At 44.8% G+C, this 18662-nt stretch overlaps 1 protein-coding gene across 1 annotated transcript in view; it reads right to left on the bottom strand.

The window, feature by feature from the left end:
* The window catches only part of LOC132765787 (zinc finger protein 160-like), a 39153-nt gene extending 21378 nt beyond the window's left edge, over positions 1-17775 (bottom strand). Inside the window, exons 1-5 of the mRNA XM_067465140.1 lie at positions 16905-17775; positions 13838-14309; positions 12290-12383; positions 8586-8665; positions 6687-6807 (exon numbers count right to left, since the gene is read on the bottom strand). Coding sequence (XP_067321241.1) covers positions 6687-6807; positions 8586-8665; positions 12290-12383; positions 13838-14251 — 709 coding nt within the window. The 5' untranslated portion in view covers positions 14252-14309; positions 16905-17775. The remainder of the gene's footprint in view (positions 1-6686; positions 6808-8585; positions 8666-12289; positions 12384-13837; positions 14310-16904) is intronic.
* Between the last annotated feature and the right edge of the window lie 887 nt (positions 17776-18662).

The raw sequence follows: 18662 nt of genomic DNA, 5'->3' as shown, positions 1-18662 counted from the left end.
AAGACAATCCTTTCTATTAATTAAAGAAAACATCTGTTTTGTCTTTGCTTCAAAAACTATATAAAGATGAAAGTTTCAAAATAAATCATATCTAAACCAGGGATGGTGGAAATATAGCCCAAGTGTTTAGCCCAGAATCCCCTGTACTCTCCTAGTGTTGATTTTCTCGACTTCAGATTTAGTACAAACATAAAGGTAAAGTACAGACATCTATTTTCTATCAGTAGCTTCACAAGCATAGGCCTGCATTTATTTTATTACCTGTTCTTTGCATGTAGCATATAGAGATGCATTTCATTAATTTTTAAAAAACCTGAACAAAAACCCTTTTTGTCATGAAAATAATAGAGCATATGAACTCAGACATCTGAACAAATCCACCTGTGTGTGTGCATTCAAATAGAAAACAGACAAAGACATGGACCTGAGAGCAAACCAGGACGTAACTTTCCCTAGAAGCCAATGGGAACTGCCTGGGACACATGTGAGATATGACACCTCACTGGAAAAGGCAGTAGGAAAAGAGAGAAGCTGAATTAAAGTGAATTAAACATTCACACCTAACTGCAGCAGGGAAGAGCTCCTTGCCCCACCCCAGCCATTCCACAGATATATAAACCCATTTTTCCTACTTCCAACAGACCTCACACCTCTGAGGATGCTTGCCATAGATGAAGGCGAAACGTCAGGAGAAATGCCTCTAGAACATGGCTCTATAGCCCGAAAAAACCCACAAGAACCTAGTGATTCCAGCCATGAAAGCCTTCGACAATACATTGAATTAAAGTGGCTTGCTCTACTAACCATGGTTGCTAGATCTATTTTAATTTGGTTTGAGGCCTGGTTTGGTCCCTTTGATGGATGACCTACAGAGGGAACTAGACAAGGTGGACTTCCGGATTCAGACAGATGGAGTTTTGGAGCACAATACTCCTGACCTCACGATCGTGTTAAAAAACCAAGTATGGATGGTTGATGTTGCGATCCCGGATGACAGCAGAATTGAAGAGAAACAACTGGAAAAGTGGTGATCGGCACACTGGGTGCAGTGCCTAAGGACCTTGGCCTGCACTTAAACACAATCGGCGTTGACAAGATTACCAGCTGCCAGCTGCAGAAGGCCACTTTACTGGGATCTGCATGCATTATTCACCGATACATCACACAGTCCTAGACACTTGGGAAGTGTCCGACGTGGGATCCAATGCAACAGCCAGCAGAGTGTCTGCTGTGGATTCATCTTGTTGTGTTTCAAAAAATAATAATATTTCTAACCCGCCCTCTCTCCCTAAGGGGACTCAGGGTGGCTTCCAAAAACAAAATGGCAAATATTCAATGCCATGTGCAGTATCAAAATAAATAAAGCTAAAATAGGCAAGCAAATCAAATAATAAAAATTAACTGTTCAAGTGAATAGATCAGTGTTTCTCAACCTTCTAAAAAAATTTTTTAATCGTGTGAGGAGCGACTTGAGAAACTGCAAGTCACTTCTGGTGTGAGAGAATTGGCCGTCTGCAAGGACATTGCCCAGGGGACGCCTGGATGATTTGATGCCGTGATCTTAATGCCGTGATCCCTTAATACAGTCCCTCATGTTGTGGTGACCCCAACCATAATTTTTTTTTGTTTCTACTTCATAACTGTAATTTTGCTACTGCTATGAATCATCATGTAAATATCTGATAGGTAAAGTAAAAAAGTAAAGGTTTCCCCCTGACATTAAGAGCTGGTGTTGTCCGTAGACACCTCCAAGGTCATGTGGCCGGCATGACTCCCTTTCTGCAGAAGCGGTACCTATTGATCTACTCACATTTGCATGTTTTTTGAACTGCTAGGTTGACAGAAGCTGGGGCTGGCAGCGGAAGCTCAGGCTGTTCCTCGGATTCGAACCTGTGACCTTTTGGTCAACAAGTTTAGCAGTTCAGCAGTTTAACCCACTGTGCCATTGGGGGCTCCCTCAAATATCTGATACACAGGATGTATTTTCATTCACTGCACCAAATTTGAATACTGGTGGGGTTGGGGGGGGATTGACTTTGTCATTTGGGAGTTGTCATTGCCTGGATTTATAGTTCACCTACAATCAAAGAGCATTCTGAACCCCACCAACGAAAGAATTGGGCCAAACTTCCCACACAGAACACCCATGAACAACAGAAAATACTGTGTTTTCTGATGGTCTTTAGCACCCCCTCTGATACTCCCTCGTTATCCCTCCCCAGGGGTCCTGACCCCCTGTTCAACCCCTTTGCCCTCATCTGAGGGATCCCTCAGGGCTCTGTTTTGTTGTCTATGCTGTTAACTTATATATGAAACCCCTAGGTGGGGTAATCCAGAGTTTTGGGGTGGGGTACCATGTATAGGGCCCCCAGTGGCGCAGTGAGTTAAAGCACTGAGCTGCTGAGCTTGTTGACCAAAAGGTCGCAGGTTCGATTCCAGGGAGCGGCGTGAGCTTCCGCTGTCAGCCCTAGCTTCTGCCAACCTAGGAGTTCGAAAACATGCAATGTGAGTAGATCAATAGGTACTGCTCCGGCAGGAAGGTAACGGCGCTCCATGTGGTCATGCTGGCCACATGACCTTGGAGGTGTCTATGGACAACGCTGGCTCTTCGGCTTGGAAATGGAGATGAGCACCACACCCCAGAGTCAGACATGACTGGACTTAATGTCAGGGGACAACCTTTACCTTTCACCATGTATATGAAGATGACACCCAGCTCTAATTCCCCCTTTCCTCCTAAACCAGTGGTTCTCAACTTGTGGGTTCCCAGGTGTTTTGGCCTTCAACTCCCAGAAATCATAACAGCTGATAAACTGGCTAGGATTTCTGGGAGTTGTAGACCAAAACACCTGGGGACCCACAGGTTGAGAACCACTGACCTAAATGAATGTTGCTCATCAGTATTGGACTGGAGAATGGCAAAAAAAAAAAAAAAAACCCCTGAAAACTTATTCCAGACCAAAACTAAATGCTCCTGGTCAGTTGGAAGGCAGCCAACAGAATAAGGATTCAAGCTGTGCTAGGTAGGGTTACATTACTACTAAAGACAGAGGTTTTGCATTTGGAGGCAAGGGGGGTTGGCTACTCTTGCAATCAGCCGTGAATCTGGAGATCCAAATTTGTGCACCAACTGCAAAAGTTTCTTCAGATGCTGATCTGCCCATGGTGTTACATACCTCAAGTTACATCCTGTTTGGATGACTAATGTGCTGTACTTGTGGTAGACCTTAAAGAGTTTTTGAAAACCACAGCTGGTTCAAAAAACTGCAGGCAGAATTTTAACCAGGGCTGGCTACAGAGAGTACACAAGTCTTTTGATGCCACAGCTCCACTGGGTGCCAATTCATTTCTGGGCACAATTCACATTGCTGGTGATGACCTATAAAACCCTATAAGGCTCAAATCCAGGCTACATGACTGATTATTTCTCCTTGCACAAACCTACACAAACAAATAGCCAACACCTGTAGGGAAAAGGTCCGCAAGGCTAAAGCAAAAAACGAGCTCAGACTTGCCAGGGACATTAAAAACAATAAAAAGGGCTTCTATTCTTATGTCAGTAGAAAAAGGAAAAACAAGGAGGCGATAGGACCTCTTCGCGGAGAAGATGGGGCAATGCTGACAGGGGATAGGGAAAAGGCAGAACTACTTAATGCCTTCTTTGCCTAGATCTTCTCACAAAAAGAGAGTCTTCAACCTCAGCAAGATGGAGTGGATGAGGGATTGGAGGACATCCAACCCCAAATTGGGAAAGAAGTCGTCCAGGAATACCTGGCCGCTCTTAATGAGTTCAAGTCCCCTTTCAGGGCCAGATCAACTACACCCCAGAGTATTGAAGGAACTAGCGGAAGTCATTTCGGAACCATTGGCAACCATCTTTGAGAGTTCTTGGAGAACGGGAGAAGTTCCAGCAGATTGGAGGAGGGCCAATGTGGTCCCAATCTTCAAGAAGGGAAAAAAGGACGACCCAAACAACTACCGTCCGGTCAGCCTCACGTCGATACCGGGCAAGATTCTGGAAAAGATTGTTAAGGAAGCGGTCTGCAAACACTTAGAAACAAATGCAGTCATCGCTAATAGTCAACATGGATTTATCAAAAACAAGTCATGCCAGACTAATCTGATCTCTTTCTTCGATAGAGCTACAAGCTGGGTAGATGCGGGGAATGCCGTGGATGTAGCGTACCTGGATTTCAGTAAAGCCTTCGACAAGGTCCCCCATGACCTTCTGGCAAGGAAACTAGTCCAATGTGGGCTAGGCAAAACTACGGTGAGGTGGATCTGTAATTGGTTAAGTGGACGAACACAGAGAGTGCTCACTAATGCTTCCTCTTCATCTTGGAAAGAAGTGACAAGTGGAGTGCCGCAGGGTTCCGTCCTGGGCCCGGTCCTGTTCAACATCTTTATTAATGACTTAGATGAAGGGCTAGAAGGCATGATCATCAAGTGTGCAGACGACACCAAATTGGGAGGGATAGCCAATAGTCCAGAGGACAGGAGCAGAATTCAAAACGATCTTGACAGATTAGAGAGATGGGCCAAAACTAACAAAATGAAGTTCAACAGTGACAAATGCAAGATACTCCACTTTGGCAGAAAAAATGAAATGCAAAGATACAGAATGGGGGACAATGCCTGGCTCGAGAGCAGTACGTGTGAAAAAGATCTTGGAGTCCTCGTGGACAACAAGTTAAACATGAGCCAACAATGTGATGTGGCGGCAAAAAAAGCCAATGGGATTTTGGCCTGCATCAATAGGAGCATAGTGTCTAGATCTAAGGAAGTAATGCTACCCCTCTATTCTGCTTTGGTTAGACCACACCTGGAATATTGTGTCCAATTCTGGGCACCACAATTCAAGAGAGATATTGACAAGCTGGAATGTGTCCAGAGGAGGGCGACTAAAATGATCAAGGGTCTGGAGAACAAGCCCTACGAGGAGCGGCTTAGGGAACTGGGCACGTTTAGCCTGAAGAAGAGAAGGCTGAGAGGAGATATGATAGCCATGTATAAATATGTGAGAGGAAGCCACAGGGAGGAGGAGGGAGCAAGCTTGTTTTCTGCTTCCTTGGAGACTAGGACGCGGAACAATGGCTTCAAACTACAAGAGAGGAGATTCCATCTGAACATTAGGAAGAACTTCCTGACTGTGAGAGCCGTTCAGCAGTGGAACTCTCTGCCCCGGAGTGTGGTGGAGGCTCCTTCTTTGGAAGCTTTTAAGCAGAGGCTGGATGGCCATCTGTCAGGGGTGATTTGAATGCAATATTCCTGCTTCTTGGCTGGGGGTTGGACTGGATGGCCCATGAGGTCTCTTCCAACTCTTTGATTCTATGATTCTATGATTCTACCTGGAGGCTTAAATCGTCAGTAGAAGCCATTCTCTCAGTCCCACCACCAAAACAAGCTTGGTTGTTTTGATGCCAAAGACCAATTTGTCTAAAATACATATAATACTAGCCACCCCCTGCCAGTCTGGTGATCTGGAAAATAAAGTACTGAGAAAGTGTATATTTCTAAACTATGTAATTTCTTGATGCTTATAGGTAAATAGTATTTCTTGTTTTCTTTGTCTGTGTTGATGTAGAGATTGGTTTGCCTACTCCGGAACATGCAACATATAAATGCCCTTCTTTAAGGGTCCCTTTCAGATCTATGATACTAAATCTGTCATATACATATATATGTGTGTGTGTGAATCATATCTATCTATCTATATCTATGGCTGGATGGCTCTGGAGGGCTTTGATCATGTTTTCTTGCCCTGGTGAAGAGAGTTGGACTGAATGGTCTTCAGACAGCATTTCTCAACTGGGGGGGGGGGGGGTCATGAGGGGGTGTCAGAAGGGTCGCAAAGGACCACCAGAAAAGGCGGGCCTTTCTGTTGGTCATGGGGGTTCTGTGTGGGAAGTTTGGCACAATTCTATCATTGGTGGGGTTCAGAATGCTCTTTGATTGTAGGTGAACTATAAATCCCAGTAAACTACAACTCCCAAATGTCAAGGCCTATTTTCCCCAAACTCCATTTGTGTTCATATTTGGGCACATAGAGCACTCATGCCAAGTGCCCTCTGGATGTAGGTGAACTACAACTCCAAAACTCAAGGTCAATGCCCACCAAACCCTCCCAGTAAATTCTGTTAGTCATGGGGGTTCTGTGTGGGACGTTTGGTTCAATTCCATCATTGGTGGAGTTCAGAATGCTCTTTGATTGTAGGTGAACTGTAAATCCCAGCAACTACAACTCCCAAATGACAAAATCAATTTTTGAATGATGGTCACTTCTTGAGTTAGTAGGAGTCTTGGGCCAAATTTGGTGGCAATTAGTCCCGTGGTTTTTTGAGTTATGATTTCACTCAAAACAAACAGAGCATATATATATATATATATATATATATATATATATATATATGGTGGTGACGGCCGACAGGGAGCTCTGGCGTGGGCTGGTCCATGAGGTCACGAAGAGTCGGAGACGACTGAACGAATGAACAACAACATACATATACATACATACATACATATATATATATATATATATATATTGCAACCCCACACAAGTCCCAATTCTCTTATTGGGCTGGCTTGCACATGTGAAATGGAATGAGATTGATTTCTATGGTTTCTGAGGAAAAGACCTGAAACAATGGATGGTTTTGGGGTTAACCAAAAGTATAAGGGAGCTTTACCCAGAGAGGAAATGATCCCTAAATTCTCCTCCATGACTTGCTGGTGCAAGGCTCTTTGGCCAGGATCCAAGAGGGCCCACTCCTCCTCTGTGAAACCCACAAACACATCTTCAAAAGTCACCTGGAGACAAAAACAAAACAAAAAACACTACATCAAAATTGTGCTGCCATAAATATGGTAGAATTGGAAGCTTTATCCACATGTGATGGGACTGCAAAAGGCTACAAAAATCTATTTAAAAGCTAAGAAAAGATGAAGGAAATATTAGGGGGGAAATAGAGTTGAACAAAAAAACAATTATTTGCTCAAAAAATAGAAGGTTAAGGTGGAAATAAAGAATGGGGGAAAATAGTAAAATGTATGATAGCAGTAACCCAAGAAATGGTAGGCTTAGGATGGAAAGAGTAAAGGAAATGGGAACTTAAAACATGGTATGAATATTTATCAGATTATGTGCTTCAAGATTCCATCATTGAAAAAACAATTAAGTACACGAATAGACATTCTAAGGAGAACTGGGAGTCAAAAGGGAAAGGGCTCCTAGCCAGAGTAAAGGAAAAAGGAAAATGTAAGGAACTGAATCAGACAATCTTCATGATCGAAATAAATTAAAATAATACAAAGAGAAGAGGTACAACTGTTCCCAGAGAGAGAGGGAAAGGAGAAAGAGTGAAGGGGAAAATTAGATATGTCTAAGTAGCAGATAAGTTGTTGTTGTTCATTCGTTCAGTCGTCTCCGACTCTTCGTGACCTCATGGACCAGCCCACGCCAGAGCTCCCTGTCGGCTGTCACCACCCCCAGCTCCTTCAAGGTCAGACCAGTCACTTCAAGGATGCCATCCATCCATCTTGCCCTTGGTCAGCCCCTCTTCCTTTTGCCTTCCACTTTCCGCAGCATAATTGTCTTCTCCAGACTTTGCTGTCTCCTCATGATGTGGCCAAAGTACTTCAACTTTGTCTCTAGTCTCCTTCCCTCCAATGAGCAGTCGGGCTTTCTTTCCTGGAGGATGGACTGGTTGGATCTTCTTGCAGTCCAAGGCACTCTCAGAACTTTCCTCCAGCACCACAGCTCAAAAGCATCGATCTTCCTTCGCTTCCTTCCCTAAGGTCCAGCTCTCACATCCATAAGTGACTACAGGGAATACCATGGCTTTGACTAGGCGGATCTTTGTTGCCAGTGTGATGTCTCTACTCTTTACTATTTTAGCAGATAAGTAGAGAAATGTAAAAGATAGGAAAACAGGAATCATCAGAATAGTATGAGAATACAGTAGAGTCTCGCTTATCCAACATAAACAGGCTGCAAGAACGTTGGATAAGCAAAAATGTTGGATAAGGTAGGATTAATGAAAAGCCTATTAAACATCAAATTACGTTATGATTTTACAAATTAAGCTCCAAAACATCATGTTTTACAACAAATCGACAGAAAAAAGCAGTTGAATACACAGTAACGTTATGTAGTAATTACTGTATTTACGAATTTAGCACCAAAACATCGCAATTTATTGAAACAGCTGTGGATCTGGGCAGACTGCGTTGGACAATACAAAACGTTGGATGACCCAAGGTTGGATAAGTGAGGCTATATTGTACACGGAAAAAAATTGTAATGGTGACTGTGACAATGTTATAATTTCCTTACAAAACCATCCATATATATACACATACACATGCACAGACTCATACATGCACGTACCTGAAGACAAAAAATGTTATCTGTGAGGAGGAAATGCAACCCCAGTCAGAAAGGAAAACCAGACCATTTGTGACAGACATTTAAAAGAGCATATTGGATGGAAGGAAAAGGAAGTCAGAAAGGTTCAGTCAGGGCCAGGGCAATATTCAAGGGACAAGGTAACTCTATTTCCCTCCCCTCCAGGGATCCTGCTGCCTACCTGATCTGGTCCTGCAGGATTTCTTCTTAGGAAAGAATCATGAAAAGATGGGCTGCTACCACTTGGCCACGTTCCATTGCCTGTGAAAGAGAGGAAAGACATCAGGGAGGTGAGACCAGTCCTTTTTCAAGACTGGCCCTACAGTTCCTATTATTATTAATTATTATTATGTTATTATTATTATTTATAATATTGTTGTTGTTGTTATTATTTTTATTTGAAACACAACAAGATGAGTCCACAGCACTCCACTGCTGGCTATTTATTTATCGTGTCATCAGCAACCATTGTATTACAATTCTAACAGAGCAAAACAAACACAGAGATTAAAAAGAAAAAGAAAAAAAGAAAGGAAAAAAAACCACACAGATTTTGCAAATTTGGTATTTGGTTAAATGTCCTTTGACCAGTATCTGGCCACTTGGAGTGCCTCTGGTGTTGCCGCAAGAAGGTCCTCCATCGTGCATGTGGCAGGGCTCAGGGTGCATTGCAGCAGGTGGTCAGTGGTTTGCTCTTATTTTTATTATTTATTTCCGTCACTTTTACCCCGCCCCACTTTTACCCCGCTCTTCTCCGCACTCGCATGCCGAGGATTCCACCCTGTAGCCCCATTTCTTAAGATTGGCTCTGCATCTCGTGGTGCCAGAGCGCAATCTGTTCAGCGCCTTCCAAGTCGTCCAGTCTTCTGAGTGCCCAGGAGGGAGTCTCTCATCTGGTATCACCCATGAATTGAGGTGCTGGGTTTGAGCCTGCCACTTTTGGACTCTCGCTTGCTGGGGTGTTCCAGCGAGTGTCTCTGTAGATCTAAGAAAACTATGTCTTGATTTAAGTCGTTGACGTGCTGGCTGATACCCAAACAGGGGATGAGCTGGAGATGTCTCTGCCTTGGTCCTTTCACTATTGGCTGCTACTTCCCGGCAGATGTCAGGTGGTGCAATACCGGCTAAGCAGTGTAATTTCTCCAGTGGTGTGGGTCGCAGACACCCTGTGATAATGCGGCATGTCTCATTAAGAGCCACATCTACTGTTTTAGTGTGGTGAGATGTGTTCCACACTGGGCATGCATACTCAGCAACAGAGTAGCATAGCGCAAGGGCAGATGTCTTCACTGTGTCTGGTCACTGCTGGCTGTTGTATTGGATCACACGTCAGACCCTTCCCAAGTGTCTAAGACTGTGTGATGTATTGGCGATTATTATCATTATCATCATCATCATCATTGTAACCAAATAAAATGCAACATAATTTGTGGGGCCGATGGGGGTCAAGTTCTCCAAAATCCCTGGTGTGCAGCCCCCAACCCTTACAAGTATTCCCTTGCTGGTGTTGATACTTGGAAACTGCCTGAGTCCCTTTGGGGAGATAGAGCGGTATATAAATGAAGTTTTATTTATATTTATAAAGACCTTGGCCTGCACTTAAACACTATTGGCGTTGACAAAATTCTAATCTGTCATCATCATTCAGTTCTTGTGGGTTTTTTCGGGCTATATGGCCATGTTCTAGAGGCATTTCTCCTGACGTTTCGCCTGCATCTATGGCAAGCATCCTCAGAGGTAGTGAGGTCTGCTGGAAATGGGGGAAAAAAAGGGGTTTATATATCTGTGGAATGACCAGGGTGAGACAAAGGGCAGGAACATGAAAGGCACTGCAGACTACTCCAACCAGAGAAATCAGCCATAGCAGAGCACCTGATGAACCAACCTGGACACAGCATTTTATTTGAGAACACAAAAATGCTGGACCACTCTCACAACCACCATGTCAGACTACACAGACATGGTGGTTGTGTAGGGTTGAAAGCCATTGAAATCCACAAGCATGTGGACAATTTCAACAGAAAGGAGGAAACCATGAAAATGAACAAAATCTGGCTACCAGTATTAAAAAATTCTAAAATTGCAACAGCAAAAACAGCAGAGAGAAAAACAGGCAGGGACATCTAATCACCTTTCAAGAAGAGTTTGCTCCAGGCACAGTCAGCCCATTGTATGCTAATCAAGGTGGTCAGTTGAAAGATTCACACCTAGCCCAATTTACAAAAGCCCTTTGTCTCACCCTGGTCATTCCACAGATATATAAACCCCTTTTTTTCCCAGCTCCAGCAGACCTCACCTCTGAGGATGCTTGCCATAGATGCAGGCGAAACGTCAGGAGAAATGCCTCTAGAACATGGCCATATAGCCCGAAAAAACCCACAAGAACTGAGTGATTCCAGCCATGAAAGCCTTCGACAATACATTGTCATCATCATTATTATTACTACTACTATAATTATGTTTATATTCTGCATTTTCTTGAAGTGGCTCACAACTAAAAGCATTGCAGTACAACTTAAAACATATAAATATACAAGTACTAAAACAGCATTAAAAAGTATTCCCTTCCATGAGAAAGTTGGAGAAAAGGCCCATAGAGATAAAAAATGCTGAGAAATGACTTCCTTGTCTTGATAAGTCATCTTCTTGACCACACAGAGAACAGCATTTAAATGGTACAAGGTGGAAACAGCCACATTTAGTGTTCCTTCTACAATTCCAAAACAAACAAAGGGAGGAGTTCCTATGGAGGGCTAGCAAGGTTCAATGGACAATGAATGCTAACTGAACCCACTCCTAGTGGGAAGTAGTGGGTGTGTGAAGAGAAAGTACTGGGCCATGTCTGACACGGACACCAAGGGATAAAAACAGGCATTCCCCTTACATATTGCATTCCCAATCTTTTCTCCTTACACACATCAGGGTTCAAACAGTTAAGTCATATAAGCTTTCACCAGTGTTAGATTTGTCATTATGCTTAGGTGTGCTTAAGCACAAGGGCCAGTTGTCTGGGGTGCAGGTTGTGGCATATTCCTGCCAAAAATAATATTTTACGATGGATTTTGCTAAAGAGATGCAATTCTAAATTTGAAGGCATTCTGTTTTGGAGCAATTCAATGATAATGATAGAGTTAATAGTCTGTGGGAGTGTGCCACAAAGCAGGCAGTGTAGGCCTACATCCTTAAGGACACAAGGCAAGGGCCTCATAATAACTACGAGGGTTGAATGAAAAGTAATGCCTCCACTTCGTAACTCCTCAACAGATGGCAGTACTGGTATGCGGCAGATACTGGATTGTTCAGTAGACTCTCCTCTACAGTTCCATTTTGGCAAAAAGACTTAGCATTGAACAGTTGTGTTATTAAAGTGTAAAGTATTGAGCAGATGGTTGGTCAATGCAACTTAAGCAACATGCAGTCATTGAATTCTTGACAGAAGGTGGTGTCACCCCAAAGGAGATTCATCAGAGAATGCAAGCTGTTTATGGTGATTGTGTTGATGTGTTGACATCATTATGCTTCTGATGAAGACGTTGAGAGAACTGTGAGATGGTGATTGCGGAAACATAGTGTTGACGTCTTCTGTGATGGCTTCAGAAAACTTGTTCATTGTTGGCAGATATGTATCCAATTGTCTGGTGATTTATGTGGAAAAGTGAATAGTGGTAGTTAAAGAGAACATTCTAAGGATTACTTCTGCATTTGATTTATTAAAATATTCCCATCCAAACCCAAGTAAAGAAGGTTGAGGCATTACTTTTCATTCAACCCTCATAGCACAAGGATTCATTTGTCCTAAATCTGGCACTGTCTCTCTGCAACTCACAAACATCAAACATTTCAGGACTACTCAAGAGGGGATGATCATCCTCTCCCATGCCTTACCAACTGTGGTGCGTTCTCTGTCTCCAACCTGGACTGTGCAAATGGTGCCCGAAAGAGACTTTTCCACCTCCTTGGTCTCATCTGCAACAGAGTCCTGCAAGTGAACAAGAAGAAAGGATCATTAAAAAAAACAAAGATTTAAAAAGTGTGTGTGTGTGTGTGTGAGAGAGAGAGGGGGCTCTCTTTCAGTATCCTACTCAACTTATTTGACTGTAGTTGGACGGCCAATTAGGTTTTGTCCATTCTATAAACAACTCTGACTTCCCTCTTTTGGTGGTAAAATCCTGCTTGTGTTTGTTCATTACACTCTGGTTCTAGTTCTTTCTGAAGGGGAAGGGCTTTCATAGAATCATAGAGTTGTAAGATACCTCGTGGGCCATCCAGTCCAACCCCATTCTGCCAAGAAGCAGGAAAATTACATTCAAAGCACCCTGACAGATGGCCATCCAGCCTTTGCTTAAAATACTCCATAGAAGGAGCCTCCACCACACTCCGAGGCAGAGAGTTCCACTGTTGAATGGCTCTCATAGTTAGGAAGTTCTTCCTGATGTTTAGATGGAATCCCCTTTCTTTTAGTTTGAAGCCATTGTTCCATTGTGTCCTAGTCTCCAGGGCAGCAGAAAACAAGCTTGCTCCCTCCTCCCTGGGACTTCCCCTCACATATTTATCCATAGCTATCATGTCTCCTCTCAGCCTTCTCTTCTGCAAGCTAAACATGCCCAGCTCTTTAAGCCACTCCTCATAGGGCTTGTTCTCCAGACCCTTGATCATTTTAGGTATCCTCCTCTGGACACATTTCAACTTGTCAACATTGCCATTCAATTGTGGTGCACAGAATTGGACACAATATACCAGGTGTGGTGGTCTAACCAAGGCAGAATAGAGGGGTAGCATGACTTCCCTGGATCTAGACAGTATACTCCTATTGATCCTGGGATTGTAATTTGGGCTGGTCAGAGGGCCCTTCCACACAGCCCTATATCCCAGAATATCAAGGCAGAAAATCCCAATTTATCTGAGTGTGGACTCAGATAACCCAGTTCAAAGCAGATATTGTGGGATATTCTGCCTGGATGTTCTGGGATATAGGGTTTTGTGGAAGGACCCCAGGAGGGGCTCTCAGGTAGAGGGCCCTTCCACACAGCCATACAATCCGGAATATCAAGACAGATAATCCCACAATATCTGTTTTGAACTGGGTTACCTGAGTCCACACTGCCATATATCCCAGTTCAAAGCAGATAATGTGGGATTGTATTCAGCTGTGTGGAAGGGGCCTGAGAAAATCAAGTCTGCATATTGTGCTTTCAGGTCCCTGCTGACTTATCTCTATCCATGAATTACATAGAGGTTCTTAGGCAAAGAATATTCAGAGGTCATTGGGTCAATTCCTTCTTCTGAAACACAGATCACTAGAATTGTCAGAAGAATATAACAGCAATCACCTATTTTCCTGGGTGAGTTGAACAATGTCCGTAACATGTGGATATTAGGCTTCAAAACAATCATTTTTGGCTCCTTGGAATTACTAAGATGAATCTGCCTCACCTGGGGTTTCTCCTGCTTTCTCTCCTCTTGGGCCCGACTCAGGAGGAATCCTTCAGCCAAGGCCACGGCCTGGGAGCTGGTCTCTGCCCCACATTCCCTGACCCAGCGCTCCATCTCCGCAGGAAGGACGGCCAGGAACTGCTCCAGGATCACCAGGTCCAGCATCTCCGCCTTGGAGTGTCGCTGGGGCTTCAGCCACAGGCGGCAGAGAGAGTGGAGGCGGCTGCAGGCCTCTCGGGGCCCCAAGGCCTCCTCATAGCGGAAGCGCCGGAAGAGTAGGCAATGAAGTTCGGAATGGAGAAGACTGCCTTCCAGGTTTTGCTTCCAAGGGTCCTCCCAGAATACTCCACCACTCTCTGCCTCAACAGCAGAAAATGTTTCTAACTGGGAGCCAGCTGGCTCTTCCCTTTCCATCTTTGTTCAGTGCTTCTCAGGTGCCTCCAAAGTGGATGAAGAGTGTATCCAAAAGGGCCTGGAAAAAAAACAAAACAAGATGATAAGCAGACGAACCCAGAGGGTGATTCTCCCCAAGGGTGAGGGTGCTTCCTCTTCATCCTGGAAAGAAGTGACAAGTGGAGTGCCGCAGGGTTCCGTCCTGGGCCCGGTCCTGTTCAACATCTTTATTAATGACTTAGATGAAGGGTTAGAAGGAAGGATCATCAAGTTTGCAGACGACACCAAATTGGGAGGGAGAGCCAATACTCCAGAGGACAGGAGCAGAATTCAAAATGATCTTGACAGATTAGAGAGATGGGCCGAAGCTAAAAAAATGAAGTTCAACAGGGACAAATGCAAGAGACTCCACTTTGGCAGGAAAAACAAAATGCAAAGATACAGAATGGGAACGCCTGGCTTGAGAGCAATGAGTATGAAAAAGATCTTGGAGTCCTTGTGGACAACAAGTTTAACATGAACCAACAATGTGATGCAGCGGCAAAAAAGCAATGGGATTTTGACCTGTGCTAACAGGAGTATAGTGTCTAGATCCAGGGAAGTCATGCTACCTCTCTACTCTGCCTTGGTTAGACCACACCTGGAATATTGTGTCCAATTCTGGGCACCACAATTCAAGAGAGATAATTACAAGCTGGAATGTGTCCAGAGAAGGGTGACTGAAATGATCAAGGGTCTGGAGAACAAGCCCTATGAGGAGCAGCTTAAAGAGCTGGGCATGTTTAGCCTGAAGAAGAGAAGGCTGAGAGGAGACATGATAGCCATGGATAAGTATGTGAGAGGAAGCCACAGGGAGGAGGGAGCAAGCTTGTTTTCTCCTTCCCTGGAGACTAGGACGCGGAACAATGGCGTCAAACTACACGAAAGGAGATTCTATCTGAACTTTAGGAAGAACTTCCTGGCTGTGAGAGCTGTTCATCAGTGGAACTATCTGTCCCGGGGTGTGGTGGAGGCTCCTTCTTTGGAAGCTTTTAAACAGAGGCTGGATGGCCATCTGTCAGGGGTGCTTTGAATGCAATTTTCCTGCTTTTGGGTAGGAAAGCGTTGGACTGGATGGCCCATGAGGTCTCTTCCAACTCATGTAAGCCGCCCCAAGTTCCTATTGGGTAGATGGTGGCTGGGTATTAAATAAAGTTTATTATTATTATTCTACTAGCTGTCCCTGCCACGCATTGCTGTAGCCCAGTCTGTGTATATGTATTTTGTGTGTGTGTGTATGTATATCTGTGTGTATATGTGTAAATATGTTGTTTTGCGCATGCATTGTAATGTTTTTTTGCTTTTTTAGTCTCTTCTGCTGTGTTTTTCAGTGTTTTTATGAGTGATGGTCACTTGTTGCTGGCCTGATATATGTATTTTGTCCAAATTTCCTTCCCTCCCTCGTTCCTTTCCTTAATCTCTCCCCTCCCAAAAAGAAAGAGATGGGGCTCCATGGTGAGGCAGTCGCTTTCCCTCTCAACGGTTGGTGCCTCAGTCTTCTCAAGCGCGCTGGGGAGAGGGCCTTTTGCGCATGCTTGGTTAGGTACTTTTTTTGGGGGGGGAGGGGTGGATATTAAAGTTATTTCCCCTAACTTTTTAAAGATATTTTTTTTGTTTGGAAGACATAGCTTGGGTAAGAATGTCTTTTGCTGCCAAATTTGGTGCCAATTCGCCGAGGGGGGTTTGAGTTCTGTCAATACCACAAATGAACATTACATTTTAATTTATATATAAGGTGATGATTCATGGCCAGACAGCCTGGAAAACTCATAACAACCCTGTGCTCTTTTTTGTTGTGGCTGAGGTTACTGCAATGCTTCCCCCTTGCAGGCCCCACAGCTCCCAACCAGGATGTGTTGGTGGCTGAAGCCAAGGCCCAGGAGGCCTCCTTATCCTGAGCCTGCAGAGGGAGCAGCAGAGAGAGGGGTCTTCCTCTGGGGCAGCCACTGAAGGCCCCCTCCTCCCTCCACAAGAGAAGGGCTCTTTGGGGCTGCCCCCCACTCTCTGCTGCCTGAGTCATAGAATCAAAGAGTTGGAAGAGACCTCATGGGCCATCCAGTCCAACCCCATTCTGCCAAGAAGCAGGAATATTGCATTCAAATCACCCCTGACAGATGGTCATCCAGCCTCTGTTTAAAAGCTTCCAAAGAAGGAGCCTCCACCACACTCCGGGGCAGAGAGTTCCACTGCTGAACGGCTCTCACAGTCAGGAAGTTCTTCCTCATGTTCAGATGGAATCTCCTCTCTTGTAGTTTGAAGCCATTGTTCCATTGCGTCCTAGTCTCCAGGGAAGCAGAAAACAAGCTTGCTCCTCCCTCCCTGTGGCTTCCTCTTACATATTTATACATCGCTATCATATCCCCTCTCAGCCTTCTCTTCTTCAGGCTAAACATACCCAGCTCCTTAAGCCACTCCTCATAGGGCTTGTTCTCCAGACCCTTGATCATTTTAGTCGCCTTCCTCTGGACACATTCCAGCTTGTCAATATCTCTCTTGAATTGTGGTGCCCAGAATTGGACACAATATTCCAGGTGTGGTCTAACCAAAGCAGAATAGAGCCTACCTGGTGGAGGCCCTGCTCCTCTTCCTCCTGGCCCAGCCCCTCCCCAGCAGCATCCCTCCCCATTAGCACTACCTGCCAATCCTGAGAGGAGCCTTCAAGGCAAGGCCTCAGCTTCAAAGCCCCGCAGACGTCAACACCTGTGTCCAGGAGACATTCCTTCCTCTCTTCCCAGAAAAGGAGGACCACTTCCGGCCCCGCCCCTCGCCAACCCCCTTTGAGTAGCCCTGCAAAGGAAGCCCCGCCCACACCACCCCTGGCCGGAAGTGGCTAACCTCTGGACTTCCTCCTTCCCCTCTAGGAATCCCTCTCCTTCTGCTTTAACCCTTCAGGGGAGGGAGGAGAGGCTGCCTTCCTTCTTTCCCAGCCTTCAGGGGAAGAGAGGCCTGGAAGTCACCAACTGGGAGTTTGTGACAGGGGAATGAATGGAGTGATGCCCATAGGATGCTCTGGTGTCCAATTCTGGGCACCACAAATCAAGAGAGATACTGACAAGCTGGAATGTGTCCAGAGAAAGAGGGCGACTAAAATGATCAAGGGTCTGGAGAACAAGCCCTATGAGGAGCGGCTTAAGGAGCTGGGCATGTTTAGCCTGAAAAAGAGAATGGGGGGCAATGCCTGGCTCGAGAGCAGTACGTGTGAAAAAGATCTTGGAGTCCTCGTGGACAACAAGTTAAACATGAGCCAACAATGTGATGTGGCAGCAAAAAAAGCCAATGGGATTTTGGCCTGCATCAAGAGGAGCATAGTGTCTAGATCTAGGGAAGTCATGCTTCCGCTTTGGTTAGACCACACCTGGAATATTGTGTCCAATTCTGGGCACCACAATTGAAGAGAGATATTGACAAGCTGGAATGTATCCAGAGGAGGGCAACTAAAATGATCAAGGGTCTGGAGAACAAGCCCTATGAGGAGCGGCTTAAGGAGCTGGGCATGTTTAGCCTGCAGAAGAGAAGGCTGCGAGGAGATATGATAGCCATGTGTAAATATGTGAGAGGAAGCCACAGGGAGGAGGGAGCAAGCTTGTTTTCTGCTAGGACGCAATGGAACAATGGCTATAAACTACAAAAAAGGAGATTCCATCTGAACATGAGGAAGAACTTCCTGACTGTGACAGCCATTCAGCAGTGGAACTCTCTGCGTGGTGGAAGCTCCTTTGGAAGCTTTTGAACAGAGGCTGCATGGCCATCTGTCAGGGGTGTTTTGATTGCAATATTACTGCTTCTTGGCAGGGGGTTGGACTGGATGGCCCATGAGGTCTCTTCCAACTCTTTGATTCTATGATTCTATCGTAATGATATCACGTGATACACAAATACAAAGGTGTTGACACTCAAGTCTGTTTTGGTACATACCAGTCAAAGTTTGTTTAGTTTTTTTCATTCACAAAGGGTCCTACATGGCTTTATTATTATTATTTCACTGACTTTACCGGTGACACAGTGGGTTAAACCACTGAGCTGCTGAACTCGATGACCAAAAGGTCGTTGGTTCGAATTCGGGGAGCAGGGTGAGCTCCTGCTGTTAGCCCCAGCTTCTGCCAACCTAGCATAGAATCATAGAATCATAGGGTTGGAAGAGACCTCCTGGGCCATCTAGTCCTGCCAAGAAGCAGGAATATTGCATTAAAAGCACCCCTGACTGATGGCCACCCCTGTTTAAAACCTTCGAAAGAAGGAGCCTCCACCACACTCCAGGGCAAATTTATTTATTTACTTTATTTATATACCGCTTTTCTCAGCCCTCAGGTGACTCAAAGAGTTCCACTGTTGAACAGCTCTCACAGTCAGTAAGTTCTTCCCAATGATCAGATGGAATCTCCTCTCTTGTAGT

Source organism: Anolis sagrei, chromosome 2 (assembly GCF_037176765.1).
Source record: "Anolis sagrei isolate rAnoSag1 chromosome 2, rAnoSag1.mat, whole genome shotgun sequence".
Taxonomy (NCBI): Eukaryota; Metazoa; Chordata; class Lepidosauria; order Squamata; family Dactyloidae; genus Anolis; species Anolis sagrei.
The sequence above is the reverse complement of the archived record's forward strand: the minus strand, read 5'-3'. Positions and strand labels throughout refer to the sequence as shown.